At 36.3% G+C, this 22,024-nt stretch overlaps 2 protein-coding genes across 4 annotated transcripts in view; one reads left to right on the forward strand and one right to left on the reverse strand.

Annotated features, from left to right (window-relative positions):
- LOC136033564 (rab3 GTPase-activating protein catalytic subunit-like) overlaps positions 1-22,024 on the reverse strand; it is a 424,515-nt gene that overhangs the window by 312,032 nt on the left and 90,459 nt on the right. The gene's annotated exons all lie outside the window — the stretch shown is intronic.
- Positions 204-8,039, forward strand: LOC136033566 (uncharacterized). Of its 2 annotated transcripts, none has more exons than XM_065714326.1 (3): positions 204-344; positions 4,401-5,815; positions 6,902-8,039. In XM_065714326.1, exon 2 carries the CDS (start codon positions 4,401-4,403, stop codon positions 5,646-5,648), a length of 1,248 nt encoding a protein of 415 aa, XP_065570398.1. In that variant the 5' UTR covers positions 204-344; the 3' UTR covers positions 5,649-5,815; positions 6,902-8,039. The 2 variants fall into 2 exon arrangements, with proteins under 2 accessions (XP_065570398.1, XP_065570397.1); XM_065714325.1 differs by having other exon boundaries at positions 336-360.

Raw genomic sequence — 22,024 nt, forward strand, 5'->3', positions numbered from 1 at the left:
AAAAAACTGATCTAACAACTTCCCAACACTTGCTTTTCCGCTGTCCAACTAAAAACTGTTTAGCTAACATTGTTAGAGAATTTTGTTTTAGCAAATCATGTTGGAGAGTTTCAAGCGAAATATTTCCGGGAGCGAAAAATTCCGTTTCCGCCGTCCAAACAAATACCTGTTAGTCCAAACGAACACGGCGGAAAAGCCCTTAAAATACCTATTTTCTGCGCCAAAGATTTTAGATGGCGATAAGACTACATTCTATCTGGATAGATCAACTTTCTAAATTTATTCAAGTTGTGAGTTTGGGGCTGACTTTAGAACTTTAACAAGGATTAAACACTGTAATTTAGGTCAGTCAATAAAATGGTATTATAAATTATAATTTTTTTTACTAGTCTTGAAAGTTGTAGGGATAAAGTAGCCTACATAATTGTTTCTTGGATAAACTAGCCATTGTCATTTGAAATGTATTCAAACCCATAGTAGGCCTAAAGGGTAAAATACTTATACTGTAGACCCATCCCTGAAAGTTTCATTTTCCTAACATAACCCCTTTCCAAGATAGCAAGGAGTCACTAAACTAGAATTTTACCAAATGAAACTTCAGGAATGGGTCTATAGGTAAATATGTCCCAGGAAGGTAGGCCTAGGCTATTTGGTAAATTTATAGCAAACAGTATTACTGGCTTTCGTATAAAGTGAATATCACTCAATGCCTTTTTTATGCTCTTTACAAATATAATAATTGCTTCTACCAGAAATTCAGATTTAAGCACTTTTTGACCTCTGAAAAATGACCTAAATATGGGGTATAAAAAAAGGGTAAAATTCTAGTTAATTGACTTCTTGCTATCTCAGAAAGGGTTTAGGTTAGGAAAACGAAACTTTCAGGGATGAATCTACAGACTAAAGTATGTCCTGGGAAGGTATTTTGAAGCAACTGCCTCCACTCCTTCTCCCTCTAGAGGGCCCTGAACTTTGATGACCTTTAAAAATATGTGTATTATAAAAGTGAAACCTTACAAATAGATCTTCTGCTTAATTGAAGTACAACAAAATTGTTTTCAGCTTCATAACTTAGCTCAATTCCATTTTATAAGGTTTTGAAGATATGCCAATACATTTTCTAAATTTTGAAAAAAAAACATTGATATGGCTCATAATTTGGTCAATGTTCCTATTACCTGAACAATTGTTTAGGGTCATGAAACTATTGTTAATAGATGCATTCTGACTTTTTGAACATCTTTTCTCTCTTGCAAAATTACCGCAAACCCACCATTATGGAGTTATTATATATTTGCACATTAGGGGTGGGGTAAAACATAGCATATATTAAATACAGCAATGGTTAGTTTACGTATTTAATATATGCTATGCTTTACCCCCACCCCACCCCCTGATGTGCAAATATATACCCAAATTTGTTTCGAAACTATTACAGATTTGTGATTTCAAATATTCAATCAACAAAAATGGAAATGATGGCATTTTTATAGCCTATGTGTAAATACAGGATATTTGGGCCAGAATAACTCCATAATGGTGAGTTTGCTGTAGTTTTGCAAAAGAGAAAAGATGTTCCAAAGTCAAAATGCATCTATTAACAATAGTTTCATGACCCTAAACAATTGTTCAGGTAATAGGAACATTGACACAAAATTCTACTCAAATAACAGGAATTGCATTTTCAGAATTAAAGGCAGAGAAAAAGCAACTAGTAACTGAAAATTAAGGTAAATGTTGTTTTGTCAAAATTTCAATAGGTATAGACCTGTCATGTAGGCAAATTTTGGGGCCCTCTTGAGGGAGAAAGAGTAGAGGTGGATATTTTAAAATACCTTCCTGGGACATACTTTAGCCTGTAGACCCATCCCTGAAAGTTTCATTTTCCTAACCTAAACCCTTTCCGAGATAGCAAGAAGTCAATTAACTAGAATTTTACCAAAAAAAGCTAAGAAAATTGGTCTCAAATCTTAAATACTTTATAACATTGATCTCAAACTTACTGTTTCATTATAAATCCATTTTTTTTAATATCATATAATCCACAAGCACTGATTTTCCAATATTAATTTGGATAAACTTATTTTTCCAATGTTATGATGTTTTCTTCTTCATTGACATTGAATTTTAAATAAAAGCATGCGTTTTTGGCCAAAAAAGCCAGCTATTACAAACACCAGTTATACTGTTTGCTATAAATTTACTTATATTAAATACAGCAATGGTTAGTTTACATATTTAATACATGCTATGCTTTACCCCCACCCCCCTGATATGCAAATATATAGCCCAAATTTGTTTCTAAACTATTACAGATTTGCAATTTCAAATATCCTATTATTTTGTAAAAAAAATGACAAAAAATGCATGCTTTAATTGAAATTTCATTGAAAAGGAAGAAGAAAACACCATAACATTGAAAAAATTTATTTATCCAATTTAATTGTGGAGAATCAGTGCTTGTGGATAATATAACATTAAAAAAATGGATTTATAATGAAACAGTAAGTTTGAGTCCAATGTTTTAAAGCCTGAGACCAATGTTATAAGCCTTTTTATACCCCATAATTAGGTCATTTTTAAGAGGTCATAAAGTGCTTAAATCTGAATTTCCAGTAGAAGCGATTATTATATTTGTAAAGAGCATAAAAAAAGGCATCAAGTAGTATATTCACTTTATAGCCATCCTGGCCAAGTGGGTTGGTGTGCTGGATTCGGGATCCCTTGTCTGAGAGGATGCTGGTTCGAATCCAATTTATTTATCCAATTTAATTGTGGAGAATCAGTGCTTGTGGATAATATAACATTAAAAAAATGGATTTATAATGAAACAGTAAGTTTGAGTCCAATGTTTTAAAGCCTGAGACCAATGTTATAAGCCTTTTTATACCCCATAATTAGGTCATTTTTAAGAGGTCATAAAGTGCTTAAATCTGAATTTCCAGTAGAAGCGATTATTATATTTGTAAAGACCATAAAAAAAGGCATCAAGTAGTATATTCACTTTATAGCCATCCTGGCCAAGTGGGTTGGTGCGCTGGATTCGGGATCCCTTGTCTGAGAGGATGTGGGTTCGAATCCCGGTGTACCCAATTCTTCAGTTTGGGATGGGGGTCAGTGGCGTGACTCTGTAAGCTTAGCCAGAGTCGACCCAGCTCTAAATGGGTACCTGGAGAAATCTGGGGAAGGTAAACAGGAAGGGTGTGCGAAAGCACAGGATGGCTGGCCCCCAGCCCCCCCCCCATTGCACTTCCTGGCTGAAGGGCCAAGAAACAGAGATCAGCACCACCAGTACGGACTGTAAAGTCTAATACCGTATCCTTTACCCTACCTCTTTTATTCACTTTATACAAAAGCCAGTAATACTGTTTGCTATAAATTTACTGGCTTTTTTGGAGTACCTAACTCCACTCCTTCTCCCTCTAGAGGGCCCTGACCTTTAAAAATCTGTGTGTTATAAAAGTAAAAACTTTGAATATGCAGACTAAAAACTCAAATATCACAAATATCACCTTTAGCTAGAGGGAGACAAAGTCGTTTTTGCTTGAAGTTGAAAAAAATAGTATTTAACAAAGAATAGCATTTGATATTGATTTTTCATTGTGAGTCTATTGACATAGAGAGGGATTAGGAAGCCCTAACTGCCCGTGCTGCATTATAAACCTTCTAAAGGCACTATGGATCAAACCAAAGTTTAAAATGCACTTTTAGACGACCAAAGACACATAAAAACATGAAATCTTCCCCCTTTTTAGCCTTAGCCCCCAGGAAACTTTTTCAGCCCATTCCTCCTGGAACAACTCGATGTCATCCTTGAATATAGCTGTTTTCAAAAATTTGAGTCAATAAAAATAGACTATTATTATGAATATACTAAAGATATAATGACATTAGAGTGACCAGAGCTCTAAATAAACTGAATTGAACAAAAATAAAACAAGGACTTGGAAATCAATACTGCTAATAGGAACTGGTTTTTGTGATTATATGTAAATTGGGTGATTTTTTCATTGGATAATAAAGAGAAGAGAACTCCCAAAACAGTTATTTTCGTTTATGCTTTTTCATTGACTAGTGCAAAATCGCTGTTTCCAGGTACGAATAGACCCAAATGAGCGAGAAAATGTTTCATTTTGTTATACTTGGTATTTTAAATGCATCAGTCCTCAATGCAGGATACAAATAGAAAGAATCCTCTCTTACCTCTGGAAAATAAGGCTTAAAACTGCATTTCTTATTTTTAAGCAACCCTTCCTCAAACTCAATAACTCTGCTTTAAACTACCTGCATCAACTACACAAATGTAAATATTCATAATTTTTTACTTGAATTTAGTTATAATTTATTGTTATCCAAACTTTTCACTAAATCAACATTAGTTAAAATTTATCATTTTTTAGATGTCAAAAGAACAGCCGATTTCCCCATTCAATCAACCTGCACGCCCAATTGGATTTGTTGATGAGCATCAGCCAAACCCACCACCTTATGATGCAGTGACAAATCAATCACCTTATCCAACCCAACCGTTTCAGCCACCACAAAACGTTTATCCTACTCAGCCACCACACAACGTTTATCCTACTCAGCCACCACAATACACTCCTGGATACCAAAACTTTGGCCCAACCCCACCAAGTTACCAGAATGAAGAATTACCAAAGGATACATATGGGAATCAAACTTTTGAGAGTACATTTATTGATCAGCAGAATGGGGCTACTGCAGGGGACAAGCCAAAATTCTTTAAGCGGAAATTGTTGTACATTGTCCTTTTTTGCATCGTCATTGCAGTAATCATTGCACTGATTGCTGGATCTAGCAAGGAAGACCCAAAGAAAGAAGGACCAAAAAAATCAGAATTAACGAACCCATATGAGAATTGTACCCTTGTGAAGAACTTGTCTGAATTTGTGAACTGCCCAGATTTGAAGAAATGCAATCCTATTATATTGACTAATCTGACCAAGGGCAGTAGCAATGACACAAGTCTTAAAGAAACCACCGAGGCTACATCAAATTCATCAACAGTTGCTAGTTCTGACGTTGATCTGCCCAAGGATATTTTAGATTCGCTTGTAGACGTCCAGTTACATGATAACAATGGAACAACAGAAATGATAAAGGATGGAACAATCGCAGAATCTCTAAAGAGTGAAACAACATCAGAGTCTCTAAACAATGAAACAATCACAGAATTTCCAAACAATGAAACAGGCTCAGCAACTGTGCCACCTCAGAACGTGACCACTAAAAATACCACATCAGAAGAAAAGACCTATGATTTATCAATTTTTCTCAACTGTTCAGCCATATATTTTTGTGAAGACGCTCTAGCCTGTTCTACAAATGATACTGCTTTGATTCGTAAACTGAAGTCTGAAAATGTAGCTATAAGAAGACCTGGATTCCCTCTCATTCTTCCTATCTTCCTACCTATCCCATTTGGTGGATTTGGAGGAGGCTTTGGAGGGGGCTTTGCCAAACAGGGATTGAAAGGAGCAGCTATAGCAGGAGGAGCAGCTGTTTTAAGTAACAAAATGTCTGGAGGTAAAAAAATGTCTGGAGGAAAGAAGGGAGGGTTCTCCATTGGCAAAGGAGGTTTCGGTGGATTTGGAAAAGGAGGATTTGGTGGAAGAAAAGGATAATTCTCTCTCGTGTTCTGCGTTTTTCGTTTATGTAAATAAGTGTTAATTTTATGCTAACCAGTTCATTATTGGATTTCAAGTCGTGGGTGTCTACTGCCTACAAAATTATAATCTGATGCTGAAAGATGATTACTGTTCTTGAAGATTCACCTGATGATAAGCTAAAGGTATATTTTATTTATTTAGTGCTTACTCACTTTCAATTGAATAATAATATAAATGCCACAAGATAGGTAAAATCAAATATTTCCGAGTGCATCTATGAAGAGTTTAATTACGTATTGACTAGGATATCTAAGAGTTACTGAAGAGCTATACAATCATCTAATTTCCTCTCATAGGAATCAGTGGCCATAACTTAATTCAATTCATTTATTTAATGCTATAAAATGTAAATCTAATGCAATGATATACAACGAAAAAGTAAAACAAAAGAGAGAACATATACGGCGGATATTGCAGCCCCAAAAGCTGTGCTTGTAGGGGGCTTAATCATTGCAACAACAATACTAATGCGGGAAAAACAACACTTAATATAAAATAGATCAATACATAACAGAAAAGTCGCTAAACTCATGGGCAAAAATAAAAAATACAGACAAAGATCAAAATACAGAATACTCCAGTTTATAAAATCTACAAGCAGATTTAAATAATATGGGAATAAGATTTCACACATGATATATCAGAGGGAAGAGTGAGAATATTGGGCATTACTTCCCTAAGGTTTCCCCCCACTCCCATCCTAGATTTAGAAACACATTTTTTCAGTATTTTCATTGAAAAATGGTTTATATGGTATGTTCATTGCAAAAATTGAATAAATACAAAATTCCCCCTCCTAGATTAAAAAACACATTCTTGCCCCCCCCCCTTATTTCCCTGAATTAACACCACTGATAGCAACGGTGGTTCAAATCCACCAGGCATTGTTTTGCTTAACGAACTCACTGCGTCAGAGCCATTTGTAGCTCACCACCCCACCCCCGCTTGAGACACGATTTTGAGTTCTCTGATATCCACTGTAAAAGTAAGAATAAGTTATATATTTATAGACAATTATATACAATTTTATCCCACATTAAATCAAGTTCTCTAAAATTCGCTGTAAAAGATGGAACAAGTTATATATTTTCATTCTTTTGAAGATTTTGTTATTGTTTTTGCTAGAATAGTAGTTTCAATCGCAAAATTATGATGTACAAACGGATGTTTAAGATTTTATAGTTATATCAACTTTGTTTTTTTTCCAGGTTTTGTAGCAGAAAAGTGCAGTTTCAATTGATGCAGAATTTCTAACAAGCCCGCAATCTTTCAGCTGTCTATTGCACTGTCGAACATAGTTGAATTAGATTAAACACTGGCAACACTGATTATATAAATGGGCGTAACCACGGATCGTTTTAACTAATAACCGAACACACCCCGGCGATTCCTTTTAAGAAATGGAACGCTGCTGCCATCTAGCTCTTCCGCGCATTATTATTAATTACTACCTTTACATTTATGAATGCAATCATGTAAAATATTTGGAACATAGAAAAATTAAATAAACTAGCGATTAAAGTTGTTTCAGCTTATTTTACTCCTAGTCTGATATATTACTTAAAAGATTAGAAAGTTTTTAAAATGGTTACAATTCGTTTTAGTTTACTAAAATATTGAACTTGAAATGTTTCCAAATAGTTTGGACTAGTTTACTATGGAGAACATTGGCTTGCGAGATTTTTTTCACAACTAATCTATTATGCCATTTTGGAAAAAAAGTCCTTATTTTTTGACCCAGCGTAAAGCAAAATTGACAAAAATACGATGATATTCCATTTATGTTTTATTATCAGCTCTACGATTTTGCTTTTCCCTCCTGACAACAGCTTCAGCTTCTTCTGTTATGAATTTTCTATGCTTTTATCCTTTATGTTACTCGTCGTGGTTTGACAATTGTCTTTTGACATCACTTGGCTCTGTATGCCAAAATGTATGACAAGCAAAAATGCCCAAAGAATCTTTGCCAACAAATGGCTAAAAATACTGGGTAATGCTAGATGGCATTGGTTATATTTTTCACCTTGCTAGAGCCTCCATTTCCTCTTTTAACACTTTTTTGTACTTGTGTTCTTTATGTTGCCGTGGTTTAGGAACTTGTGACATCATTTGGCTTTCATATGCCAAAAAGCATGACGAGCAAAAAAGTTTGACCTTATGCCAGAAAAGATAAAAACCAATTTTGTGTGAACTTTCTGGTCGTCGCTGCTTTAATTATCAGCACTTGGACAGACTTGTTGTAGCTTAATTTGAGTGACGGATTTTTCGATTATAGTTTTTATTAATATTCGTTTTTATGTATTTATTCTCTGCTATATTATTACATTAAACTCAATTATTTCTTCAGTTGTTTATGCCTTTTTTGATATTCCAATACACCAGGTGCCCAATATCGTACATATCAAACATATCGTCCAGTACTGTAGCGTTTGCAAAGGACATTTACCATCGTTTTTGGATTACCGTTCCACTTACTTGGTTCAGCTTTAACATAAACTGTTCTATTATCTTCGCTAAAAAAAATTGTCATCTAACACTGATTTAAAAATAGTGACTATTATTTCGGTTCGTCTTAAAAATAAAAGTTTATTGCGAAAAAAGATTTATGGTGATTTCGGAAAAAGTCTGAAACCCCTCGAAAAAGGCGTCAGATCACATTGAAAAGTATACCATTGGAACCCGCGTGGCTGAAAGCCTTTTACTGGAAAATTGGTCCCCCACTATAAACAACAAGGAAAATCACTTTTGTGCATGGGTAGCACTGCTGTCTCCTTTTTTTCTAGCAGGGCTAGGGGTGACCAGAACATCACAGAAAGATTTGTAATAGCTCATTCGAATGGAAATTAAATTTTTTAGTGTCTTTTTTAAGTGACCAAAAAGATTGTAGGGCAACTAGCCCCCCTCCCTAAAGGCCCCTCTCCCAAAGTCATCCAATCGAAATTTTGAGATAGCTATTTTGTTCAAAGGTCTAATATCTTTTGTTTTGATAATGTATAATCCTCCATAGTCCCTGGGGTAAGGGCTGTACACTGTATAGGTATCAGACGTATCGATACTTTGACAGGCAATGGGCAAGCAAAAGACATGTAAGTAGCAACTGACTGTCTTTTTTACACTGTAGAATGCTATCACTAAAACACTTACCAAAACCTAGTGTAAACAGCGGAAGATTCGGGGGGGGGGGGCTGACAGATCCCTCATATTCTAAGTCATTACTGTTCATTTTATGTTTTAATGTAGGTTTTTACTGTCACTTAAGAAACTTAATCTTTGAATTCATTGTTATGAACTTAAGAACGAACAAAAATTAAAAAAAAACAATCGATCTTAGAATATGAATTATCCTACATATAAGGGGAGATTTGTCCTCTCTGAACTCTTCACTTTTTATACTAGAATTTGACAAATGCTTTCCCGAAAGTATGCTAGAATGCAACAACTATAGCCAGTTAGTATATACAAGAGTACTATTTATCTGCCGATCACCTTTCAAAACATTTGAAAAGAAAATCTGATTTAAAAAAAATACAACCAAATGGCCCCTTTGCTCTCAGATCATTATGATACGGAAAGCTATTTGGGGGGGGGGGGGGTCGGTAAAAAAAACTTTACCGCATCAAAAATGCGAAACTGATATTTAATCCCTTTTGATTTCCGGAAATATTTCTGGTTTATGCTGTTATTATGAAGGTAAAGAGTGATATTTAATCCCAAAATGAGCAGAATTAATTCCGTACAGGAGCGGGACTACTCCTTCCTCATCCCTTATGATGACAGAATCTTCAGAGGATGAAGATTCTGTCACCATAAGGTGACAGAATAAGGAGAGGATGATAATTATGTCACCATTCTGATCATTCGGTCAGAAATTGAAAGTTCTTTTTCTATAATCCCATCTAGGGGTACCAATTTACGAAAATGTATGCGATAAGGATTTAGGAAAAAAAAATTTTTACATTGAATTTGGTTTTCTTTCGAGATTTTTTTTTTTAATAAAAATATCAAAAGGGTATTTTTCAAGATCTAAGGGACAATAAAATCTAGAGGGCAGTTGCCCCACATCAAATTGGCGCCCCTGGTCTTATCCTTGATTCAAATAATCAAGTAACTTTTTTTCTCTTTTTCGTTGTTGATCCTAATCATACCAGCAATCATAAGTTTACGATCCAAATCAGGCTTAGCTTAATCAGGCTTAAATGTCAGCTTAATCAGCATATTTAACTTCTCTTGGGATTGAAATTATAATTTGTATAGATTGAAATTCAGATTGTTTATAACTGATAAATGCGAAGACCTACAAATCAGAGTACCCATCAGATAGGAGCTGTCCCCAATTATTTCACAATCATGTTTGCCTAATACTGTGGATACCCTTTGTGCTATTAAGAAGGTAATTTTTTGTAACATGATCTTACATTATTTAACTCTCCAGTACAATTTTACACAAGTACAATGCTCTCTAGTTTTTATAATTTTTTTTAAAGTAGATTTGTGACAAAGAGTCAAACTTTAGCGTAAAGAGCGAGGAGCTGAGGAGGGGACAGCCTCTTTCATATATGAAATAATTTCTGTTCGTTTTAAGTTTTAATGTCGCTCTTTACTTTCAGTTAAAAAAAAACTTGCTTTTTATTTAATCAGAGTAAAGAGCGACGCCAAAAAATATGAACTAAGTATTTTTTTCTAGTTTTCTTTAGGCTAAGTAAACGTTCAATTTAAGCCTTAATTTTAGTTTTCAGTCAATAGCTAATGACACCCAAGTCCTTTGGGGAGTACGAGGAGGTGGCAGCACAAGTGAAGCGCTGTGACTTCTGTTCATTTTAAGTTTGACGCCTTTAATGCTCTTTTAAATTTACTCTTTGCTTTTCGACAAATTAGCATTTTGATGTATTCCTTAAAAAGCCACTTTGACTTCGAATTAGCTGTCTCTCAATATTCTGTGATAGGTTTGATTCAATTTTCTTGGAAAAGCCACAAAAACACAGAACATACCAAGAGTGAATAACTACTAAAGGTAAGACTTCTGATCTCCACTGTGCACAAGGGCGCCAATTATGAAAATTTGAAAATAACTTTCGTTTGTACCTTCATTAAGAAGAAATCCTCCCCCTCCCCACCCTCTGCATATTCAAGAATGCGAGCACCTGACTCAATGTTATATTCCTAAGAAGACATTTATTTTGACTTTTTTTAGAATCAGTGACGAGACTCATGGCATCAATTCGCAAAGATTTAAGGGGAAGGGGATTTGAAGGGGGAAGGGAAAGATTTTAAGGGCAAATAGCATTTTTCAAAATTAAGGGGGTGGGTGGATTCATCCATTTTTTCGATGAAAATACACTCCAAGAAGTTATTTTTCAAAATCTAGGAGAGAGGAAAAAAATCTAAAGGCACCCCCCCTCCCAAATTCACTATTGGAGGAGGAGTGACAATTCCTTCTTTATAGGTGGAAAACTTGGTGTATAATGTAGAGAATTGCATTTACACAGATCAATGCTGATTGTTCAATGAGTGATTGTTTATATTGATCAATGAGTGATTGTTTATATTGCCTAAAAAAAAAACAAATCACTAAATCAGCACATAAATCACTAGATTATTGAAGAAAATCTCAACATCAATCAAACATATCACTAAAATCTAGTTTTTTTTCACCAGGTGGCAACCCCGCGAGCAGGGGAGAGGACCAAGAAGGACTTCCTGACTTCGAAGTTTGGAAATGTCTTGCCGATTCAAGAATTTTCCCAAGAATTTTGAGTGGATGCATATATTTTATGGGTTATACAATTCGACCACCCTCTGAAATTTCTTTCTGTTTTTATATAACAGGTTACTAGGGTCTAACCAAATATTGAGAAGTTAAAGTTCTAAGAATAAAGACAATAGACTGTGTTATAAGAATTTATTAGCTTCATCTTCTTTCTTTTTTCAATTAAGCATTGAAACAATTAATCAACAGGAGTTGTAATTGAGAGGTTGCCCGCTTTTAAGACACCTGTAACGAAATGGTACGTGCCGTGTGTGGCAAAAGTGTGCCACAAGGGGTTTGATTTGGATCATTCTGGTAGAAAAAACGGCACTCTAAGATCGTTTAAAAATCAAATAAAAAAGCTAAGTCGAAAGTCCATTGATTTTCTAAATATTTGAGGGAAAGGGATATAAAACTACGAAGGCTAGGCGTTTACCTCCCCCCTGAAAATAACCTCTCCGTGGCCGGTTGGTCTCCAATCACTTCTGACTTGTAGAAAAAGAATCAGAACTCCCAATTTCTGATCGATTGAGCATCCTCTGAAGTTTCTGTCACCATGAGGTGGAGGTAGGAATGAAGAAGGGGTAGTCCCGTTCCTATACGGAATAAATTATGTTCGTTTTGGGTTTAAACGTTGCTCTTTCCTTACACAATAACAGTGTAAACCAGAAATATTACCGGAAACCAAGAGGGATTAAATATCAGTTTCAAATTTTTGATGCGTTTCTTAAAGTTTTTTTGTGCCGACCCCCCCCCCCCCATCTGCCCGGAAAAATCCTCCAATCGAAGTCCTGGATACGGTCCTGGGGGATATTCATCAATTTCTATCTCTACCCTCCCATCGTCTCTCCCTTAGAACTAATTCTGGATTTGCCTGAAGGCTCAATAAGAGTTGGGATGTTTTGGCATTAAAATGCACCCTTTGAGGTATCCCCTCCCTCCCTAACTAGTTGAAATATTTCAAGTCTAAACATTTTCACCGTCTTAGGTAAATTCCCTGTTGTTTTACAATTCCAAATAATTGCGCATAAAGGCTTCAAACCCTATTCGGATGAGCCACCTCTGAAGTTTATACGACCATCCCTTACATAAAAGCTTATCTGCTCCCGGTCCATAACTTACAACACTTGCCCACTGGTTCTGGGGAGGGGGTGTCAAACCCGAAGTTTAGTTATTTGATCTTTAATCTATTTTGAACAAAATGGCTATCTCAAAATTTTGATCGGACACATTTGGGAAAAAAGGACCTTGGAGGTGGGGCTGGGCTCGTAGCCCCCGATCACTCTTGACTCTTAAAAAGGGCACATGAAATTCCGATTTACCATCGAATTAGCCCCCTCTGAGGTTTATACTACCATCCCTTTTATTAAAAAATCACAAAACTTGCCCCAGGTTCTCGTGGGCTTTGTTATCCTTGGAGTTTTGTTATATAATATTTGGTCCATTTTGAAAAAAATGGCTATATAAAAATTCAATCTGACGCACTTGGGAAAAAGAGGGTTGGCGTGTGTGTGTGTGGGGGGGGGGGCTAGTTACCATCGGATCACTTTTGACTCTTAAAAGGGAATTAGAACTTACAATTTCTGATAATTTGAGTTCCTTTGAGGTTATTACTACGGCCAATTCTTCCGTAAAAACTTTATGTCCGGGGCATAAGTTACAACCCTTCCCCTCAGCTCTAGGAGGGGGTATGTTGACCCACAAGGTTTTTGTTATCTAATCGTTGAACTATTTCAGACAAACTGGCAATCTCAAAATTTCGATCGGATGCATTTGGGGAAAAGAGGGTGCGTGGGGGGAGGAGGAGGGGGGATGCCCTCCGAACCCTTTTGACTCATAAAAAGGTAACTCGAGCTTTCAATTTCCAATCAGGTCATAACTTAAAACGCTTGTCATGGACGGACTAGTGACCCTTCGATCTTTTTTGACTCTGGAAAGGTTGGAAAGGTGAACTAGAACTTCTAATTTCCAATCAAAGGAGCCCTCTCTGAATTCTGTGCGAGCATTCATTCTATAAGAACCATACATGCCCCCAGGGCATAACTTAAAACACCTGCCTTCGAGTCCTGGGGTGTTGTATCGACCTGGGATTTTTTATATGATCTTCAAACTATTTTTAACAAAATGGCTATCTCAAAATTTTTATCGGATTTAAATTTTTATCGGATTTTTTGGTAAAAGGACATGGGGGGCTACTTGCCCTCCAATGACTTTTGACTCTTAAAAAGGGCACTAGAACTCCCGTCTTTCAATCGAAGGAGCCCCCTTTGAAGTTTATACGACGACCCCTTCCATATGAATTGCCTCTGGAAAAAAACAACAAAAAACATTGGAGCTGTATGGCCTTTAGTATAGGCAACGCTATAGCGTTGCCTCCGATAACCCAAATAAGTCCAACCCAAAACAGAGAGAAATTACTATGAATGAAACCTAAAATGAACAGAAATAAGCTGAATAACCAAGCAAAATTAGAACAAATGAAATTTACCATGATTTACATTACGTGTTTTAGCGACCACACCAAAGAAGTGCAGTTAGGTTAATCATACTGAAATATACCAAAATATGCCGAGTGGGCATATTTAAGCCGTCCTGGCGAGTGGGTTGGTGCGCTGGATTCGGGATCCCTTGTCTGAGAGGACGCGGGTTCGAATCCCAGTGTACCCAATTCTTCAGTTTGGGACGGGGGTCAGTGGCGTGACTCTGTAAGCTTAGCCAGAGTCGACCCAGCTCTAAATGGGTACCTGGAGAAATCGGGGGAAGGTAAACAGGAAGGGTGTGCGAAGGCACAGGATGGCTGGCCCCCAGCCACCCATTGCACTTCCTAGCTGAAGGGCCAAGAAACAGAGATCAGCACCGCCGGTACGGACTGTAAAGTCTAATGCCGTATCCTTTACCTTTACCCTCCTTTACCTATACCAAAATATGATGAAAATACTTTAGTAGCAAAATTGTGGAAATTACAACAGAGAATTGTGGAAATTACAACAGAGAATTGTAGAAATCAGGCCGCCCAGAACGCATTATATTAAGTACCAAACCTAACCACCTCTATATTAAATGTTTAATTTAAATATATCTGAAAAGTATTTTATCTCGCTCAGGCTACGCTGATTATCTCCGAGTGGACACAAAAACCGGTTTCATTACAGATCAAGAACAAAGTGTGGTTGCTATAACACGTATGTACCGAAAGTATTTTTCAAATTATCTCAAGAATAGTTTATTGATGTGTATTTGTTTAAAACAACACAATTTTCGGTTCAAATGTTTTAAAAGGCAGTCTATTGCGAACTTGTTGCACTCATTAATGCTTATAGCTAGCTCATTAATGCTTAAGGGTGGGGGGGTGCCAAACAAAAACTGAATAATTTCTGTTCATTTTAAGCTGCAATAACGCTCTTTATTTTCATTTGAAAAAAATGGTTCTTTTGTTATAATACATGAAAAATTCATGTGCCAAATACAATCAAAATATTGCAGTATAAATGAAGAAGCCAAAGGTATTCCTATGAAAGTATAACAGTCCAAAATAGGGATAAAACCTTTTAATTGACAGTGAACAGATATAAAATTTTTAACTGGATATTTCGAACACATATAGAGCGTTACGTGATACAGTGAATACTGTATACATGTTCGAAATATCCAGTTAAAAATTTTATATCTGTTCACTGTCGATTAAAATGTTTCATCCCTATTTTGAACTGTTATACTTTCGTCACGGAAAGGCAGTGTGGTCTTCAAAGTTATCTACGCATTCCTATGGTTTTGAAAAATTATCCTTAGAAGGAGGGATGAGTGTTTAACCCTTCTTGTAGTAAACTCATTCTTTCGTCCTTCCTCAGCTGCATTTCTCTGCATGAAAATCGCTAAAAGGTTTCTTTTTTCAGATGTCACTTCGTGAAGATTCCGTCCCCGTTGATGGCAACTATTCCGAAAGAAGTCAAGGATCTTTCACTTATCAGCCACTGATTGTAGTTCCACCTATATTTCCCCATTATGAGAATTCACCAATTCCAAAATTACTAGCACCGATACCAATGACGGAAAGATTACTTCCTATTATCCCCGTAACGGTCGCTCTTGTCATTGTTGCCGCTGTAGTTATTGTTCCACTTACCATCGGAATCGTTAGTGGCGTTGCTAGGATCTTACGAGGCAAAACAAAAAACGAGCAGAAAAGGCCCGGATTTTATGGTTACCAAAATTATAGCAAGAAATATAAATCCACAGCGTATCCTGTAAGATTATACAAGAAAGATGAATACGCTGACCGACAAAGAAAACACATTTCCCGTCAACTTTCAATTCGGCCCTCATCCCTTCTGGATTTCAGTGACACTGGAACGGAAAGCCTGATGGAGTCATTCAATTTAAATGACGGACCGTTTGACCTATAATTCTGTCCATTTATATTAATACTACATTTATTTCAACAATAAATTTGAGCATTTTATTCAAACCGGACATAAGTATTTGCTTTGGATCTCTTACTATATAGCTACGAAGGCAGGGGTTACCTAATTTAGAATAATCAATTTCAAATTATATACAAAGAAGCCATTACAAAAGACTACATAACGGTAGGCTCTGTTAAGTCCTTGAAAATTGTTAAATCTTTTTCCATGATTTTCTCATATTTACAAATAAGTTGCCTTTTGCTTTAAGCATCAATAAATTTAGAATAATACGCAAAAAGGGATTCACACATGGGACGTCTTTGGGCCCTTTCGCACAACCGAGGACCACAGAACTTTCTCTATTATTCACAGCTTTTTCGCACAAATACCCTGTTTTTCCTTGTTTTTCATTATCCATCCACTTCCTCCTGATTTCAGCACACACTAGGCTATGGAAAATTTGGTAGTGAACTACTGTTATAAAGCCAGGAAAGAATGATGCAGCTAAAATACATTAATAATAACATAATTTTACCATATCCACAGCTTTTGCGTTTTTGGAAATGCATAAAGGACCAGATTTCAAAAGATCATATCTAGAAGATAGTCCAGGATAACAGTAATGTGGGATAGTAATTTCTCCCAGCTTAAATGTCGGGATATTATGGGACTTCAGCCAATTCGACAGAAAGATTTCAGATTCCGAGGGCATGAGTTCGAGTCAAATACGTCTATAATCTCTCTGCAGAATCTAAAAATTAGCATTAGTCTCCTAGTAATTCCACTGAGATTAAGGGCATCATCTGCTTAAGCATCTACTGAAACATCGGTTCCTAATAGGCAGGTATGAACGAAGTTCAAAAGCTGCCAGCAGCAGGATTCAGCAGAATTCCAAAAACTGCTGACACTTGAGCAGCATGACTTGTATTTTGACAGCCTTTCTTTGAATAAAATATATTTTTATATGTAAAAACAGTATTTTCACACAAAATCTGCCAAAAAATTTGAAAACTGCCAAGTACCATTGCTACTTTGCTACCCCACTTTTTCCACGACGGCTAATAGGATGCATTTAGCATGGTATTCCGACTGAAGATCTGTGACACATAAAGGTGCTAAGATTGAGAACAATAATTATAGAGACATTAGCTTATTTTCTGTAGGAAGCAATTTAAGGCCGTGATTAAGTGAACTTGAAAACATCGAGGTTCAAAATCGAAGTTAGGGTAGCCTTCTGTCTCTCAATTCTCTAGAGACCGTTGATATTCAAAAACCCTGATAGCCATTATTCATTGACAGAAATAGCAGGCTAATTATAACAACTTGTCAATCTGGTCTCTAGGGGTGTTATCGGCGATCTGAAACGATTCTTTCAGGCAACCGACTTGTAAAAATTTCAGATAGCTGAAAATATTCTACGGGACTGTTCGAAAGCAGGAAAATACATCTAAACAATGTTGCAATCATCTTACAGGTTATTGTTTTCTGCTCATGATTTTGTTCTAACAATACCGATTTTGATATTGTACCGATTTTGTTCTAAAAGCAATATCGTTCGTAGAGTACACTTGTGAAAAAGAGCGAGACATTTTCTAAGATTTCGAAGCAATTAGAGGAAATCGAGCAAAATGCTAGCAAACATTTTGTAGCATCTTCAAGAAGCTACGGCCTGATATTAAAAGCGATATCTTTCCGCCAATGAATACTTGAGTACTTTTTAAATTTTCGATTTTAACATGGGATTTTCGAGTTCCATCAGTTCACTTAATCATGGCCTTAATTATCTTGATGATACTTTTTAGACTTAGAGATGCGGTAAATAAATTTTTAAGAGAAGAACAGGATGAAACGATCGAATTTCCACTCGTAGATTAATAATTGAGAAGTACCAGAGTCATCTGCCTTGTCCTCAGACATGTTCTTGTTTCATAGATTATGAACAAGCATTTAGTTCAGCAGATTGAAAGCTCACAAGTTCTTTAGTGATAAAGGTATTCTTAAAAGTACATGACTGTGCTCAATTAAGTCCCCAAAACAGGAAATTAAATACAAAAAAGGCTTAAGAAAGTAAATGACAGCACCTTCAGAAACCAGGGGAAATGTTTCGTTTTTGAACTCCAAAATTTTTAATACTCAAAGAAATTACTTTGGTACTGGGACCAGGGAACTGTCACACCTCACGTAGTTTTAGATTCAAAGTTAGCATCGATTTGAAGCTGCCTGCTATTTGCTTTCTAATTTCCAGTTAGAAAGCAAACAAACCATCGAAAGGAACAAAAGCTTGAGGGAGCAACTTCGTCCTGTCTGATGTAGACTATAATACTCCACTTCAGACGACACACTCCTATCCCTGGCTCAAGAAAATGTTACCCCACAGCAAAAGCGTAATTTTTGCTCTTGCTCGTTTCCCCAGAGCATAATTTTTGACCCCAAGTAAAGAATTATAGGTAGATTTCCAAAAGGTAATATTATATTCATCAATCCATCTAGAGCAGGCACGAACGCAGAATTTTTAGTAGGAGGGAAATATTTTTTTTTTGGGGGGGGGAGGCAGAGGGCAGTATAAAAAGAACAAATTTTGTTTGATAATTTAAAAAGAAAATATACGACTTCAGGGGGTCTAAGTTCCGTTCAAGGCACTCAACACTGGTACAAAAAGCTCCGTCCAAGTCAAGATTTGTCGTCGAAACTCCTATTTGAAATAAACACTGGCATACGGGCAGGGCTTTGTTGCTACTCTATGAGTTTTCAACGCAGTGATTGAGTATGTTAAGGATCAAACGAAAAACCGGCTGCCTCTCGGAATAAAGCATGGCGACGGAGTGGCCAATTAGCCGATTGCCACTTCACAGATGATATTGCCCTGGCATTCAGTTCTGCAGCTGAGTTTGACGAAGCCCTTAAAACACTGTCGGAAGAAGTCCTAAGTGGAACTACATATTAGCTGGCAGAAACAAAAATAATGATCGTTGACCTCGGACGTAATGCCACCAAAATCACCAGTATTCAATGCATCAGGACACTGTTGATCACGGACTTTGTTCTGTAATCACGGACACCGACAAAATTGAAACGGAAAGTCAAAACCCAACATCAGCTAATGAATAAAAATGTGAATCCGCAACATTACTGTGAATCAAGTCCTTCTCTCCAGTGATGACACTTGGTCGTTTGATGCTCATACGCGTTTGTGATACCATAGATGTAGTTAAAAAAAAGTTCTTGAGCCTCATCGATGTCACTACATAGTACGACTTGGTCTCAAATACCCAACTGCACAAACAAATCAGACCACAATTCTCGCTAATCCACCATACAAGCCTTAACATGATTCAGCCATTTAGTCCACATACCAGGCGAAATACCCGTCGTCAGAACTCTATTCAATTTTGAATTCTTTTCACATGGCTGGAGGCACTTCCACGGAAGGCCTCGGTTCACATGGAGGCATAGCCTTACCCAGTACCTCTCCTTGATTGATACTGATCTCCAAGAAACGGTCACGCTTGCAAAGGGCCGTTCGGACTAAACACGGACACACGTCTCTCTTTCTCCGCTGCATCCCGAGAAGGAGCCAAAAGTCAAGGTCACAAGACCACCCTGTGACGTCACTGGAACAGAGGCCTACGTTTTCCGTAAAACCCAGATTAAGGCCTTACCACATTCTCGCAACGGAATAAAATCAGCGGCAGAGCAGCAGAGGGAAAGAAAAAGAAGAACAAAACCATGGTGTTACTCTTGCTACGCAAACAGGGATATGATGTTAAATGAAGGTACATTGTAAATAGAATAGGAATAAGACACGCAAGCTTATTTTCAATTAGGCCTGTCTTTTTTTTAAAATGTCATGAATTGTGTAAAAATGTAAAAATGGTTAAAAATCCTACATTGACTAAGAAAATCCAATCATGATGAACATCTTAAATTGGGCAAGAAGCTATCGATTCCTTTACAAGTAAAAAAAAGAGAGGGAAAACAATTTGATAGCGACGAGTCGCTCTAAGGGATCCCTAGACTAATGACAGATTGGGGATACCTAGAATGACTGTTTTTGATTCATGTTCTATATTCAAATATGAATATATTTTGTAAAAAATATGCGGAACCCACTTAATCAACTAATATAATTATAAATCGTATATTTTCCCTGGCCATTTTCGCCATATTTTTGCTATTAAATCTTAGTTTTATGGAGTATCGTCATTTTAGTCTATTCCTTTGACGTTTGAAATTTAGACAGCTAATAAGCCAAAGCTATATATGAAGTGCGCAAACAGATGGTAGGAGAATCTCTTAAAATTGTAATATTTTTACAGTTTTCCATTATTCCTGATATTTTCAATTCACCTTTCATTTACCTTTTTTCGCAGTTAGACAAATCTGCCCTCCTCCTCAAATCTAAAATTACCCGAGATAAGTTTCTACCTAACTGCCTGAGCCCATCTACATTCCACATCTGGATATAAATCCACTCAAATTCTTCAGGTACTTACACACATCTAAAAAAAATTATTCTCTGATTTCTCTTGGTTTCTGAATAAACTGTATTGTCTTTTTTTTTTTTTAACTCGTAGGTTTTTTTTTACATTTTAAATAAAACCGATTTGGAAATTATATGTTTATAATATTTTTCATTCATGTTTAATTTAGAAACGATTTTGTACATATTCGTAATTTGGATATTCGTATAGATTCGATTCTATACATGATATTTATATATCTATACATTCATATGTATTTTAATCCTTTTTTTCATGGTGTAACCTTGAAACGGGCCCAGCAGACGTGGTTGCTACCCAACAGAAGTTCAGCTTAAAGAAAAACTAGCAAATAGGTTACTCCCAGTCAAAGGCGTATCCAGGGTTTTGTTCGATGGGGGTAAGGCACAAAAAATACTTTTAAAAGTGCATAAAAAATTGCTTATATGCATTTGGTTTCGTTTTTATGAGTCAGGCAAAAATTCTGGGCGGACGGATTCAAGCCCGGTAACCAGCCCTGGATATAGCCTTGCTCCGAGCCACAAAAACAAGCGAGGTCCTCAGCCCCCCACCTTTCCCCCGCACCAGAACCTACATAATTGTATGTTTTAATTTCCCTTTAATCCATCTGATTAAAAACTACAAATATTTTAGTATATTTTTATTGCTCACCCAAAAATGCTTATCAATGATCAAAACCATTACCGGAATGACAAATGAATCACCGATACTCTAAAAGTAGAAAAAACTTCAAAAATTGAATTCATTCTATTTTGACTAGCTTTGACGTTTAGCATTCTTTTTTGTCAAAACCTAGTTTGATATTTCAGTGTCGGAAGAATATATTTCCTAAGAAATTAGAGTGCATTAGAGACTTAATGACGTCAAATAGTGTCAAATTTTTATTACCATCTGCTGGCAATAGAAGAATAAAAGCAATGAAGAAAAAGATTAATGTGATTCATTTGACACACATGAAAGAGTGTATTTTGTTCCGAGCATTTTCGTGATTCTTCGTTCAGTGCACTGTATATAGATTTATACAGCGTTTTTAAATAAATTAATCTGATTTTTGGATATTCGTATAGATTCGATTTTATATACGATATTTATATATCTATACATTCATATGATTTTAAATCCGTTTTTTTTTCCATGGTGTTACCTTGAAATGTGCCCAGCAGACGTGGTTGCTAACCTGCAGGAGTGTCAGGGCAAAATTTTTATATTTTTAAATGAACCGATCTGGAAATTATATGTTTATAATATATTATATTTTTCATTCGTATTTAACTTAGACACGATATTGTACCATGTTCTTTATTTGGATATTCGTATAGATTCGATTTTATTTATGATATTTATATATCTATACATTCATATGTATTTTTAATCCGTTTTCTTTCATGGTGAGACCTTGAAACGTGCCCAGCAGACGTGGTTGCTACCCTGGAGGAGTTCAGCTTAAAGAAAAACTGCGTACAAAATTTGCTTATATGCATTTTTGTTTCGTTTTTATGAGTCAGGCAAGAATTCTGGGGAGACAGATTCAAGTCCGATAACGACCCCTGGATATAGCCTTGCTCCGAGCCACAAAGACAAGCGAGGTCCTTAGCCCCCCACCTTCCCCCCGCATCAAACCTACATAATTGTATGTCTTTTCCGCATTGTCACATTAAAAAATGAAAGAGCGTATTTTGTTCC

Source organism: Artemia franciscana, chromosome 12, assembly GCF_032884065.1.
Source record: "Artemia franciscana chromosome 12, ASM3288406v1, whole genome shotgun sequence".
Classification (NCBI taxonomy): Eukaryota; Metazoa; Arthropoda; class Branchiopoda; order Anostraca; family Artemiidae; genus Artemia; species Artemia franciscana.